Source organism: Carettochelys insculpta, chromosome 13, assembly GCF_033958435.1.
Source record: "Carettochelys insculpta isolate YL-2023 chromosome 13, ASM3395843v1, whole genome shotgun sequence".
Classification (NCBI taxonomy): domain Eukaryota; kingdom Metazoa; phylum Chordata; order Testudines; family Carettochelyidae; genus Carettochelys; species Carettochelys insculpta.
This window is the reverse complement of record NC_134149.1, coordinates 12216345-12228899: the sequence shown is the minus strand read 5'-3', so window position 1 is coordinate 12228899 and position 12555 is coordinate 12216345. Positions and strand designations below refer to the sequence as shown.

At 40.9% G+C, this 12555-nt stretch overlaps 1 protein-coding gene across 2 annotated transcripts in view; it reads left to right on the top strand.

Moving 5' to 3' along the window:
* TBC1D8B (TBC1 domain family member 8B) overlaps nt 1-12555 on the top strand; it is a 72133-nt gene that overhangs the window by 22640 nt on the left and 36938 nt on the right. For both annotated transcript variants that reach the window (XM_075007492.1, XM_075007491.1), the window contains exons 4-8: nt 1285-1510; nt 3057-3297; nt 5978-6185; nt 9826-9993; nt 12263-12412. In XM_075007492.1, coding sequence (XP_074863593.1) covers nt 1285-1510; nt 3057-3297; nt 5978-6185; nt 9826-9993; nt 12263-12412 — 993 coding nt within the window. The remainder of the gene's footprint in view (nt 1-1284; nt 1511-3056; nt 3298-5977; nt 6186-9825; nt 9994-12262; nt 12413-12555) is intronic.

Sequence of the window (12555 nt, the reverse complement as noted above, 5' to 3'; positions counted from 1 at the left end):
AATATGTCTATAACAGTCCCCTTGTTAGGGCATTGGGGGACAACATTGTGGTGCAGTACTATCTTGCAGTCAGATAAGAGCAAAGGAATGAGGTGAATCTATTTCACTTCACATGAATGAAAATTTTGACCTTGCTGGGTAACAAAATGTGTCTTGTTGTCTTCAAATAATTGCTTAAAACATATGGAAGAAAAACAGTCTGCAATATTAATCATTAACAGAGAAAAATGAGGCCCTACACCCCTATGTTATGCCATGGTCCATCCTGGCAAAGCCATGCTGTCAGCCCGGCTGTGATGGAATCCCTTGCCGACTTTATCTGACTGTTGCCTTTGACTGTTCAGGTCAGAACTCTTCAGTCCATCCAAAAGTGCAGCCATTATTCCAGTTCAATTCCCATATCCCACCCACTGGCCAGAGTTTCCTGGTGTTAGGAGTTGACTAGTCAGTCACTGGGGTGAAGAGTTGGGGGGAGGGCTCTTTGACTTAGCCAGTTCCTTAACAGCTCAGTTATTCCACCCAGACAATGGAGATAGTAAGTATACATCTTTTGCCCCCAGTGTTATTCCAGGAGCCGTGGTAAGCCTTGTACACCCCTTGCGTGCAGAGAAAAACTGGGGCTTACGTAGGGTTTATTAAAATATTAGAGAATATGCCCCCTTTGTTACAAACACAGAAACTTGTATGATGCATTTAATCAGTGCTAACATTTCAGAGCCTGAGGGAAAAATTGAGACAATGGTATGAGGGGGAAAAGAGGGATCCTGCAGGGCATTTGGCACGCTGGGGGTAAGTGGTGATTTGGAGTGAGCTTGAAGGGAGGATTCTGGGGAGGGTCTGACATAGAGGGGGATAGAAGGGTGGCATGCTGGGCACTTGTGGGAGAAGTGGGTAATGGAACAGTATAGTGAACCCCTGGTATGTGCGATGGGCTTTCAGAAACAACAGAGTGTGAGATCATTTAATAGTAATACTTAGCTTTTTTTTATAGCATTTTGCACTGAAGGATGACACAACACATTAGAATGTACCCTATTGGCTAAGGAAGCTTCATGTATTCCCCTTGAATAGATGAGGAGAACTGAGGGCAAGAGTCTTAACCACAGTCATACAGAAAGTCTATGGAAGTGTCTGAAATAACAGATTTAGGTCTCCTGACTCCTACTCCTGTGTTTTGACCACAGGACCATGCTTCCCCTCCTGAAATATCTTTCTAGGAAAAAATATGTTGTGTGGTTTGTTCACGTATGTTTAATTTCATAACTTTGTTTGATTTGCTTCTAGGGGTTGATTGCTGAAGAAGGGAAAGGTTCTTTCATAAAAGAAGACGATCCTGAGAAGTTTCGTGAAGCTATTCTGAAGTTTGAAAAGTGTTTTGGATTACCAGAGCAGGAGAAGTTGGTGACCTATTACTCCTGCAGCTACTGGAGAGGGCGAGTGCCCTGTCAGGGATGGCTTTATCTTAGTACCAACTTTTTTAGCTTTTACTCATTTTTGTTGGGAGCAGAAAGTAAGTTGGCCTAGTCACTCATCACAATTTTATTTTGTAGTTTTCAAATTTAAAGTAATATTTCACACCCTTAATCCTTTCAAAGTAAAATTTAGTTACTTTGCAACATGAGCATCCAATAAAGAGTGCAGAAAAATAATAACCACAAAAATCAGGGGGAATATATTATTCAGAATGACTTTATTTGCATGTACAACCAACTAAGGTGTGTTACTTGTCTTCCTCTGTCCTGGATTCACAGAGAATATAGGTCTGGTACAGCTCTGAGCTGCAGAGCCTGGGTCTTTAACTCAAGCAGTGGAGATTCATGCTTTCAGCTCTGGAGGGTCTTGGTTCAATTCCTGACACATGTACACACTTAAAACAAAAATCATCTCCCCAGATATAGGTATTTATCCATTGGTGATATTTACACACAGTTTTCACATGTGTATTGTTGTTTTGATGGCCCCCAAAAAGGTGTGGGTTTATGTGAGCAATAACTTTGTGTGACTGAAAGCTGGAAAAGATGAAGAAAGTTGCCGAGACTTACAAGCATTTGTATATTTTCCAGCCAGTATAGGTAGGTAGTACCCATCAGTGCTAACAGAAGGCACAGTGGTGTATCAAAGGGACACAGGCCCCTTAGATATAAATGGTCTGCTTGCTGTAAAAAGCTTTATTTTAAAGGCACTATTTAAACAGAGTAGTCTGTTGTAGTTCATGTACCCATGTTCAGTTTTACATTGGAAAGTAGAACAGAAAGTGTAATCTAGTAGTAACATGTGGCACTTTTTGATGTATTTTGGACCATGAAACTCTAGCTGGCAAGATTTCAAGAGAATAATTCTGAAGATAGTGTGAGAGATCAGTGTTCCTCTGATATTTTTTCATCTGTGTGCAGATGTTTTTTCAATCCTTTTTCAGAATAAATTATGTGCACTGAGCGTTGCATGAAAGTGCATCACCCGTAGAAATAAAAACCCTAGCTGTGGGTACCGTGCTAGTAAGATGGATGGTGTTTGAATCTCTTTCAAGCAGCCCCGCAAGTGCACAACTTACAAGAACGCTGCTGAGAGCCCAGTCTTACAAGGAGTTGATCCCCCTCATCCCTCAGTGAAGTTGATGGCAATTGAGTGCATTCAGAACGTGAAAGGAGGTGGTCACTACCTTTCAGGACTGGACTATAAAATGGGGAAAGCAACTATGTAGGACAAGATTAAAGAACCCATGTTAAATACTACCTTATCTCACAAGCCAATGGAGTAGTTGTGCAATAAGGTACTGCTCTGTATGAGAGAGGATTATTACAATTTCACCCTTTTGTGAAATACAGAAAGGTTTCTTTTTGTCAGAAACATAAAATATGTTCAAGGCTGGGTTTAGTGGCGCAATATAATGTGTTTAGCCATGTTAGACATACCTACTTGCTAGTGATTTAACTGCGCTGTTTAATTACATTTTATCGGGGCTGTTGACCTCTTGTTCCCTTAGTGCTAAGGAAAAAGTGTAGGCGGCTAATGAGCAGTGAGAAGTTACTCACACGTGATTATACTCATATTTTCAGTAAAACTCGTTATCTCCTGGGATGAAATCTCAAAACTCGAAAAGACCTCCAATGTGATCCTGACAGAGAGTATTCATGTGTGCTCCCGTGGGGAGGATCATTACTTTTCCATGTTTTTGCACATTAATGAAACGTTCCTTCTTATGGAGCAGCTGGCAAACTATGCTGTAAGGAGACTTTTTGACAAGGAGACATTTGAAAATGACCTAGTCCTCCATGATCCTCTGCAAATCACCAAGAGGTAATTTATTATTTGTAGAGTGTCAACTGTGTGCTCAGTAGAGTTCCAAGCATAGGTAGACATGCTCCTTATCTGAAGAAGCATACAATAACAGCTTTACTAACATTTGTGTCTTTTGTCCAAGTGTCCTTTTGAATTCTGGGAATAAAGTAAGTCAGAGTGTGTAAGTTGCTTTTAGTTATAAGAAGAAATCACATGAATATGATGTGTAAGAAATAACATCCACTTCATTCAAAATACTTTGTGGGTGTCTCGTGTTCACAAATTCTTCGTGGTTAATCATATTAACAAAAACACCATTCAGAATAAACATTAAGGCATAAATTGACCCAACCTGTGGTAAATGCACAATGCTCTCCTGCCAGGCAAAACTGGACTCCACATTGCACTTACTCAAGCAAGAAATACCCACTCGGCAGAGGGGCCGGTTGACTTCAGTATAAATTCTTCAGGAAAGCTTCTTTGTCTTCTCATTCGCTTTTCTCATGTCGAATGCAGGCTTAGGGACAGACCAGGATTTTGATCTCAGATATACAAGTGTAAATTTGCACTGCCCACATGAAGGCTGGTGGCACTGCTATGGATTTTTACAGCCGTAAATGTAATACGGTAAACCCTTGAAATACGTGCAATCAAGTTGTACGTGGCTCGGGTTAATGCGACTGCCACTCCTGACAGGAGCAGTTCTGTGCTCCTGTGATGGGCAGCAGCCACAAGTCAGGCTGCCATCCCTGACAGACAGCTGCTTGCAGTGCCAGTTCTCCCAGCTGGGGAGGCTGGCAGGCACACATCTGCTCGCAGCATGGTTTCTCAGAAACAGTGGTACAAACAGCTGTGTGCCCCCCAGCTGGAAGAAGCTGGGTGCCACATGGCAGCCCCCCCACTTCTGCCAGCTGCCCGAGTCTCCCAATCTCCCCACCAATTTATGCGAAATTTGATTTATGTGGCGGTTGCCCAGGACACAACCTCCGCATTAATGGAGCGATTACTGTAATTTAGTTCCAAGTGTGCTTTATTATAAATGGCATATTTTCATGTTTTTCATTTTGAGAGATTCTTCCATGGTAAAGCTTAGTTTGTCTCTATGTATTTTAATGAATATCCTGTGAATCATTTAAAGCTAGCAAATCGGTTTTTGTGGCCCAGGTTTCTAAACTACTTTCACAATTGCCAGGCCAGATTAATTTTAATTCAAGACTTTAAATCTGTACCTTTTGTTATTTTTACACAGAAAATAGAAAGCACATTTGAAACAAGAAATAATTCAGAAAAGCATTACTCAGTGCTTTAACCAAGGCTGTTTAATAATAATAGGTTTCTTGATTTGTTTCTTAAGGGGAGGCCATTTTGTACATTCATATACAAAAAATGGAGGAAAATCTTAGTGATTTATTCTCTGCTTTAAAGGGATTTTGTCCATTTTACAGCCCCATATTTACATTTCTTTACATGCCGTATAAATAGGATCTCTAGAGAGATGAGTGTCCACATTAGTAATTGCATTTAAGGTTCTGAAATATTTTGTGAAAAAAGATTACAGCAGAATTCATGTATACAAACATAATATCTTAGCAACAAGTGGGAAGGAAAAAGCAAGAGGTGGTGTGTCACTGAAGAGTAGTTTGCTGGTGAAGGAATAGAAAGGAGAGGGAAGGGCAAAGAACTTTTTCAACGTATTAGTCATAGGATAACAAATGCATGAACCAGATGTTATTGACAATGGGTGATATAAGGAACCCTGTTTTGGGGACTGGTGACTGGTTTTCCTTACTACTGTTCTGGATAACATGAAAGATGCAGGTCCAAAATATCCATTGGGTTAAAGTCTATCTCTAGCGCTGGATTAAGCTTGGTCCCGGTAACATATTCTGCAGGGCTTACTCAAGTCTAGTTTCAAGGAGTGTGGCTTCCATAGCTTTCAGTGGAGGGCTATCCCAAAGTCCAGTGCATTACAATGTTAGTATAATTTTTCCTCCTAATTTCATTATATTAATTCTAGTGGTTACCCGCTGTGGCTTAAATAACAAATCCTCTTTAGTTTTTTTCACACCCTTTTTTATGCTTGTTTTATGTTGTGATTATGGGATAATTGATGGTTAGGTTTGGTAGCAGTTTTGGAGTTGGATGAGGCTTTCCTCCGAAAACTTTAATTTTTTCACTGCATTTATACATGAATTTGATCTTTTCTTTCTGATGCATGTTTCCCTTGTGTGCACCTACAAGGGCTATGTTCCAGCCAATTAGTTCTCCATTGAGTCAAAACTGGTTTATGTTTAATTGGTTTATTTTAGTGGGTTGACTAGCAGAGCCATTTGGGCTATTAGAAAGCACTAATTTTTCACCTAATTTAGGCCTCCATACAACAATCTGTTACTTTTCAGCAAGGAGTTTAACTTTTAAGAAGTTCTGAAATCAGATTTACTGAAATGAAATTTAAGCATAGCCTTTAGCACTTCGCTAAATTGTGATATAATGGTTTGCTTTTCCAATGTGCTATGCATTGTTGTGTTCAGAACCTCACGTCCTGCCTTCCAGGATTGAGCCTGTAACATATTTGAGAAAATGGCGTATAAAGTTTTTAATATAGTTCCCTCCCAACACAATTCAGTTTTTTATAAATATAACCTTATTTTAATATAACTTTGATTTTTCTTCTCCTTCTGCCTTTTTTATCCATTAGAGGCCTGGAGAACCGAGCCCACAGTGAGCAGTTTAGTGCATTCTTCAGGCTACCCAAAGAGGAGACCCTGAAGGAAGTGCATGAATGCGACTTATGGGTACCTTTCTGCCACTTCAACGCATTGGGAAAAATGTGCATTTCAGAAAACTACATCTGTTTTGCTAGCCAGGATGGCAGTCTGTACAGCCTAATCATTCCCCTAAGAGAGGTATTGCAAATTGCAGTTAAAGCCAGTTACGCTGAAAGTTTTATGATTTGTATAGAGTAAGTAATTAACCGTTTACTTTTCTCTTAACCAAATTTATCACTGCAAAATTGAATCTATTTTTACTCAATTTGACATTTTTCCTGGTGCCAGCAGTGTTAAGCTAAATCCTACTGTAGACAGAGCTGCTTCCATTTTGAGCTCAAAGGCAACTTTCAAGTCCTTTTCTTTTTATCCTCTGTTCTTCCTAGGTGAGCAGAGGATCTTTTAATGTCTCATCTTGCACAAGTCTCACAACTTGTGCTTAAATTTGGAGTCTGTCTTCATAACCTGAAATTTAGGGTCAAAAATAAAGTACTGGAATGGATGGAGTGCTTTTTTAATATGGACACTGCAGTCTTTCCCCTTTACGTCAACAACTTAAATCTGACTGCTATATATACTGATTAATCAGTGCCACCTGTTCAGAAGCTTATGTGAAATGAATTTGGTGGTGTCTAATTCCTTGGTGGACAAATGTCAATCTATCATTGCAATTTGCATCCTTAATAAAGCATCGTAAGATAATAGACAGTAAGGATTTGTCTACACTTGCGGTCAAGTTAAAAGCACTGTCACGGCAGCGCATTAATGTGGCAATGTGGTCATGGCAAGAGTATTGAGAGAGAACTCTCCCAGCACTTTAAGAAAACTACCTCCATGAGGGGAGTAGCTTACAGCATTGGGAGCGTGGTTCCCAGTGCTGGGACCCTGTTTACACTGGTGCTTTACAGTGCTGTAACTTGCTGCATTCCTGAACCAGAAAGTTACAGTGCAGCAACTTGACAGTGTAGACAAGCCCCTAAGTTACAGCCTAAATATGAATAATTAGGACAGAGATTAAATATGTTTGTGGAGCAGTGCATGGGAGGATTCCCCTGTCCCTGAGCACGCTGTATGTATTCTGTGGCCCAAGATCTTATTAGTTTCCTTAATGTGGTCAGCCTCTGATTAATCCCAAATATGTCTTGACTGGACTGGACATAATCAAGACATTGATTAGTACTTTTGTATAGTCTTCATACGTGCCATGCACTATACATATATGCAGATTATTATACATGCTGGGGGTAGATCTTTATGTAGTGCAGATTGTTACAGATACATTGAATTCAGTGGAGCTATGTCAGTTGTGTGCTATTGGAGTAAGCATTTTTACGCTCTACTGGGCAAGTTTCCTCTCCAGTTGAGTATTTGAAAGTATTAAAAGCTATAACACACACAGGTCCAAATTAATTTCTTGTGTAACTCAATTTCAGTTGGCGTGTAAAAGGCACACACTGCTTAGATGCTACAGTTCATATGCTTTTTTTATTGGCAATCTTCATAAGAGGTTTGAGTTAAAGGAGCTGACTTTGTAATTCCAAATTCTCCCTTTGGAGTTGTTAGACCCCTAATAATAATTTACAGCGTTGTAGAGTTGTTTCATGTCATTTGGTTTTCATTCTTCACCTATGGTAGTCAAAAAGCAGCAGCAATTGGAGCCAGTCTAGCAGTTCATAGCCACGTTGTTAATTTTATTTTCTCCAGAGCACTATATTATTAAAATGTGTTTACCACTATAAATCATAACTGTCCCATCACTGCAATTAAGATCAGCTTTAGCTGTCATTTCCTGGGCAGATGTGTCTACGAGGCTATTCTCAGTGGAGGATCCGTCCCACGAATTCTTCAGCACTTGGTTATTTGCAAGAGGCAGAGTCTGGCTTCTTCAGAAAACTATGTAACATGCGCCAGTTTCAACAGGCACAAAGTCAGATGTCGGAAAAAGCTTTGTATTAATATGATGTTTTTCTAAAACATTGGTCCCATAAGTAAGTTTTGGTTTTATGAGGGTAATGTGTGAGTCCATTTTCTTGTGCCAGAATAACAACGCATCATTTTGTGTAATGGTAAAGCATTTAAATGGTATGTTGTTAATTTTGCATCTATAATGCTCCAGGTGTTCCACACTACTCGCGGGTGTTTGTCTGTCTGCATACTTTCGTGGTTACCAGGCTAATTGCACTTCTGTCCCTTCTTGGAGTGTCACTGAGAGCACCCCTATAAGCTGGAATTCTGCAGTTTGCTCACTCTGGGTTACAGTTGCCTGGGTATCAACTGTAACTATTCCCTTTGGGACCCTGTGACAGCGGCTGAATACAGGGACTTAGGAACAGTTTCTCCAAAACAAAGCATTATTTATTCTTTCACATGAAGATACAAAGCCCATAGAGCCAAGATATAAAACAAAAAGAGACCCACATGCATATTTCTTTTTACCAAAGCTTAACCACGCTATCCATGTGCCCCGCTTAGAACATAACATAAGAACGGCCATACTGGGTCAGACCAAAGGTCCATCCAGCCCAGTATCCTGTCTGCTGATAGTGGCCAGTGCCAGGTGCCCCAGAGGAGGTGAACCGAAGACAATGATCAAGAGATTTATCTCCTGCCATCTGTCTCCAGCCTTTGACTAAAGGCTAGGGGCACCATGCTTTACCCTTGGCTAATAGCCATTTATGAACCTAACCTCCAAAAATTTATCAAGCTCTATTTTAAACTCTGGTAGAGTGCTGGCCTTCACAGCCTCCTCCGGCAAGGAGTTCCACAGGTTGACTGTGCACTGTCTGAAGAAAAATTTTCTTGTATTAGTTTTAAACCTACTACCCATCAATTTCATTTGGTGTCCTCTAGTTCTTATATTATGGGAACAAGTAAATAACTTTTCAATATTCACTTTCTCCACACCATTCACGATTTTATATACCTCTATCATATCGCCCCTCAGTCTCCTCTTTTCTAGACTGAAAAGTCCCAGTCTCTCTAGCCTCCCCTCATATGGGACCCTTTCCAAACCCTTAGTCATTTTAGTTGCCCTTTTCTGAACTTTTTCTAATGCCAGTATAGCTTATTTTTTCCATCTCAAAGTCAAGACCCCATTTGCAGAGGGCTTCCTCTGTCTCCTGCTGAGTCTTCCTAGCCCCTTAGCTTTTTCCACTTGCATTCCTCAGGGAGCCTTCTCTTCCTTTTCTGCAATCTAGTTTCCTTAGTACCTACCCTTTGATCTTAGGCTTAAGTAAATAGGTAGTCCTGGAGCACCTTTAAGACTAACAGATTTATTTATTAGGTGGGTAAGACCCACCTCCTCCGATTTGAAGAAGAGGGTCTGATCCATGAAAGCATATTACCTAATAAATGTTTGCTAGTCTTTTAAGGTGCTACAGGATTGCCTGTGTTTTTGTGAAGCTGCTGACAAACAAGACTACCCCTCTGAGTTTACTAACTAGGTAGCTTCTTTTCCCCAACTGGTGTCCCAACCATTATCTTAACTCCTGTAAAGTTGTATACCCAAGGCTTTTTTATCTGTGTCCTTCGTCTACCTTTCCTGCTTTGTTCTTCAGCATCCTCTTTACAGCCTGCTTCATTTCAGCTGTATGCACTCAGGCAAGCAACTGTAAAAACTGAATAGTGAATCCTAGTCCCACTTCATAGTCATAAGGACAATGCAGATAGCTTCGCACATGTCACACATGCACTTTGAATAGTTTCTTTTTTGCAGATCATGCTGACATAGTTGGGTAGGAAGATAAGATTGCTAATTCATGTGTCCTTGCCTCTTCAGGTCATAGCAGTGGAGAAGGCTGATACAGCTAACAAAGGAGTCAACATTAGTGCCAAAGGAAAAAGAGCTTTTCGTTTCACTGAGCTTAGGGATTTTGAACACCTGGTAGCAAAGCTCAGATTCAGAATTGGTGCAACTTCAAGTCCACAGCATGCTACAAGTATGGAGGTAAAATTTATTTATTTATTTATTTATTTAAAATATTTTTACCTCACCACTGTATTTCAAATCTTTAAGGTGGCTTGCAATTTTTTAAAAAAAATATAAACATATGGAAAGATTTAAAAATACAGAACTCCAAAAGGACATAACGTCTACTAAAACATCTCAAAAGAAGGATCTTGTGCACAAACTCAAACACCAATAAAAGCACGAGTAAAAAGAGTGACTTTAACCTGGCACCGAAACAATGTTAATATTGATGTCATACGACTATCCCAGGGAAGAGAATTCCACAGCCTGGCAGCAAAGGTGGAGAGGACCTTGCTCCATATTGATGTTAATCTTATCTCCCTAAGTGGTAGAAGAGTGAGCAGAGCCTCCCCAGCTGACCTCAATCCCCTGGTGGGTTCACGTGGGAAGAGATGGTCCTTTAAATATTGTGGACCCAGCCCATTTAGAGCTTTGTTAAGTCATAACCCATACCTTAAATTGTGCCCGGAAACATAGTGGAAGCCAGTGTAGCTGCCGGAGCACTGGCGTAATGTGCTCTGAATAACGAGTGTTAGTTAAAACTCAGGCAGCCGCATTCTGGAACAGCTGAAGTTTCTGAAGACTCTTTAAAGGGGACTCCGACATAGAGTGTATTACAATAATCCAGTCCAGATGTGACAAGAGCATGGATCACTGTGGCCAAGTTGAGGAAGGGTCACAGCTGGTGGATCAGAAGAAGCTACCCAAAAGCACTCCTAGCCACAGAAGAAATTTGATTTTCAAATGTTATAAAAGGGGCCAGGAGGACTCCCAAGTTCTTTCAGGGGAGGAGTAACCTCATCTAAAACTGGTACCATGCCACATTCTTGAAAACATGGTCTCCTGATCCACATGACCTCAATCTTATCTGGATTCAACTTCAGCTTATTAGACTTCATCCAGTCCATCAGTGCCTCCAGACACAGGTTTAGATCAGTTACTGCTATAACTGGTTCTATTGCCTGGTGTGTCAAAGGGGCTCGGAGCTTTGGCTGTCACTGCTGTTACTGTGGCAGTGGCAGCCAGAGCTCTGGGCCCCTTTGAAGTGCTGCAGCAGCACTGCTCCACTGCTGCCTGTGGCTGTAAGGGAGTTTGGGGGAGGGGGCGCCACCATCCTGGGGTGCCACCCTCCTGGAGGCTGAGGGCTTACATGCCCCTTCAGCCCTTGCCCCTACCCCTTCCAGGGCATCGAGCCAGACCACCCTTCCCCCCCCACCCAGGGGCCTGCAGCAGCTGTCAGCCCTGCTGGCTGCACCCAACTCTGTGTAGTTTAGAAAGTAACAAGAGGAACAACATTAGTCAAAATAATCTGTGAAATAGTATTTGTGAGGCTATGCAACACAAATGCTAGCTCAGCACAGAAGATGCATTGTGGAGGGCTCGTTCTCAAGGGTTGGGGCCTAGATGCCAGAGTGAGAAACAAGAGAACAGAATGGCTTAACTTGAACAGAAATGCTTCCCAGCTGAGGCAGGGGTGGAGAGAGTTCCCAGTTTGTACCATTTGGGTGCTGAGCTCTGCCTTCTCAAATGCATTCATCTTTGGAATGGACAAACTCCCCCAGTTGCATACAGTTGTCTATATTACTTGACTTATCAGTTTGTCTAGTTTCCTGCTTAATTTGGGGGTAGAAAAGTTAATTGGCTCTGTATGCAAGCAGAAGGGAACACGTTGGACAGGAAAACTGCTGAATTCAGTACATTTTGGCCTTTGGCTTTGTTTTACTTATAGGTTTGAATAGAATATTTCTCACCCAGTAGGCTTCAAACCTTGCTTCTGAAATCTTGTTAGTTGTATCCTGTGGTAGGAGAGCATACAGTGAATGTAACTGCTAGTACAGTTCTTGATAGTTTCTGTCCTTGGCCTTGATCCAGCTTCTATTTACTTCGATTGGAGTCTTTTTTTTTTTTTTTTTTTCAATTTAGGGGAGTTGGATCAGGCTCTCATCTTTTGTGCAGTTGTCATTTTCATGAATGCTAATAAAGAAATGTGGCTTTCTCGTGTGCTGTGCTTAAATTAAACAGGAAGCTCTACAGATTGGGGACCACTTCATATCTTATTTGTTCTGTAAGACACTAGGAATATTTCTTTTTGTTCAGTGTTTAAATAATAATAGCAATGCATCTGAAGACTTGTAATTTTAAAAGGTGCATAAAGAGTTGCTGGGTGGGGTAAGACATCAACTGATCAGTACAGTTTGTTGCAGGACTTTTAAGTACCTCTGACAGATGTTAATGCCTTCTGCAGGTTGTTGCTACTTCTGACTCTGACAATCTGGTGGATTATTATGAAGGACGGCTAATGGCAGATCAGAAAGGCAGCAGCAATGCTGTTAGCACAGAAGCTTTAATGACCGTATTCCACCCTCAGGATGCTGACAATCTTGACTCTAAAATGGTAAGAGAGAGAACCACTTTCCAAAACTTTCTGAACGTAACTAAAAAGGTTTCAAGCAAAATGGAAACTTATCCAGAGACAGCTGCTGATTTCTTTTACAGCTTTAGCAATTTTCTGTTCTCTGCTACTCTGTAATTTACTCT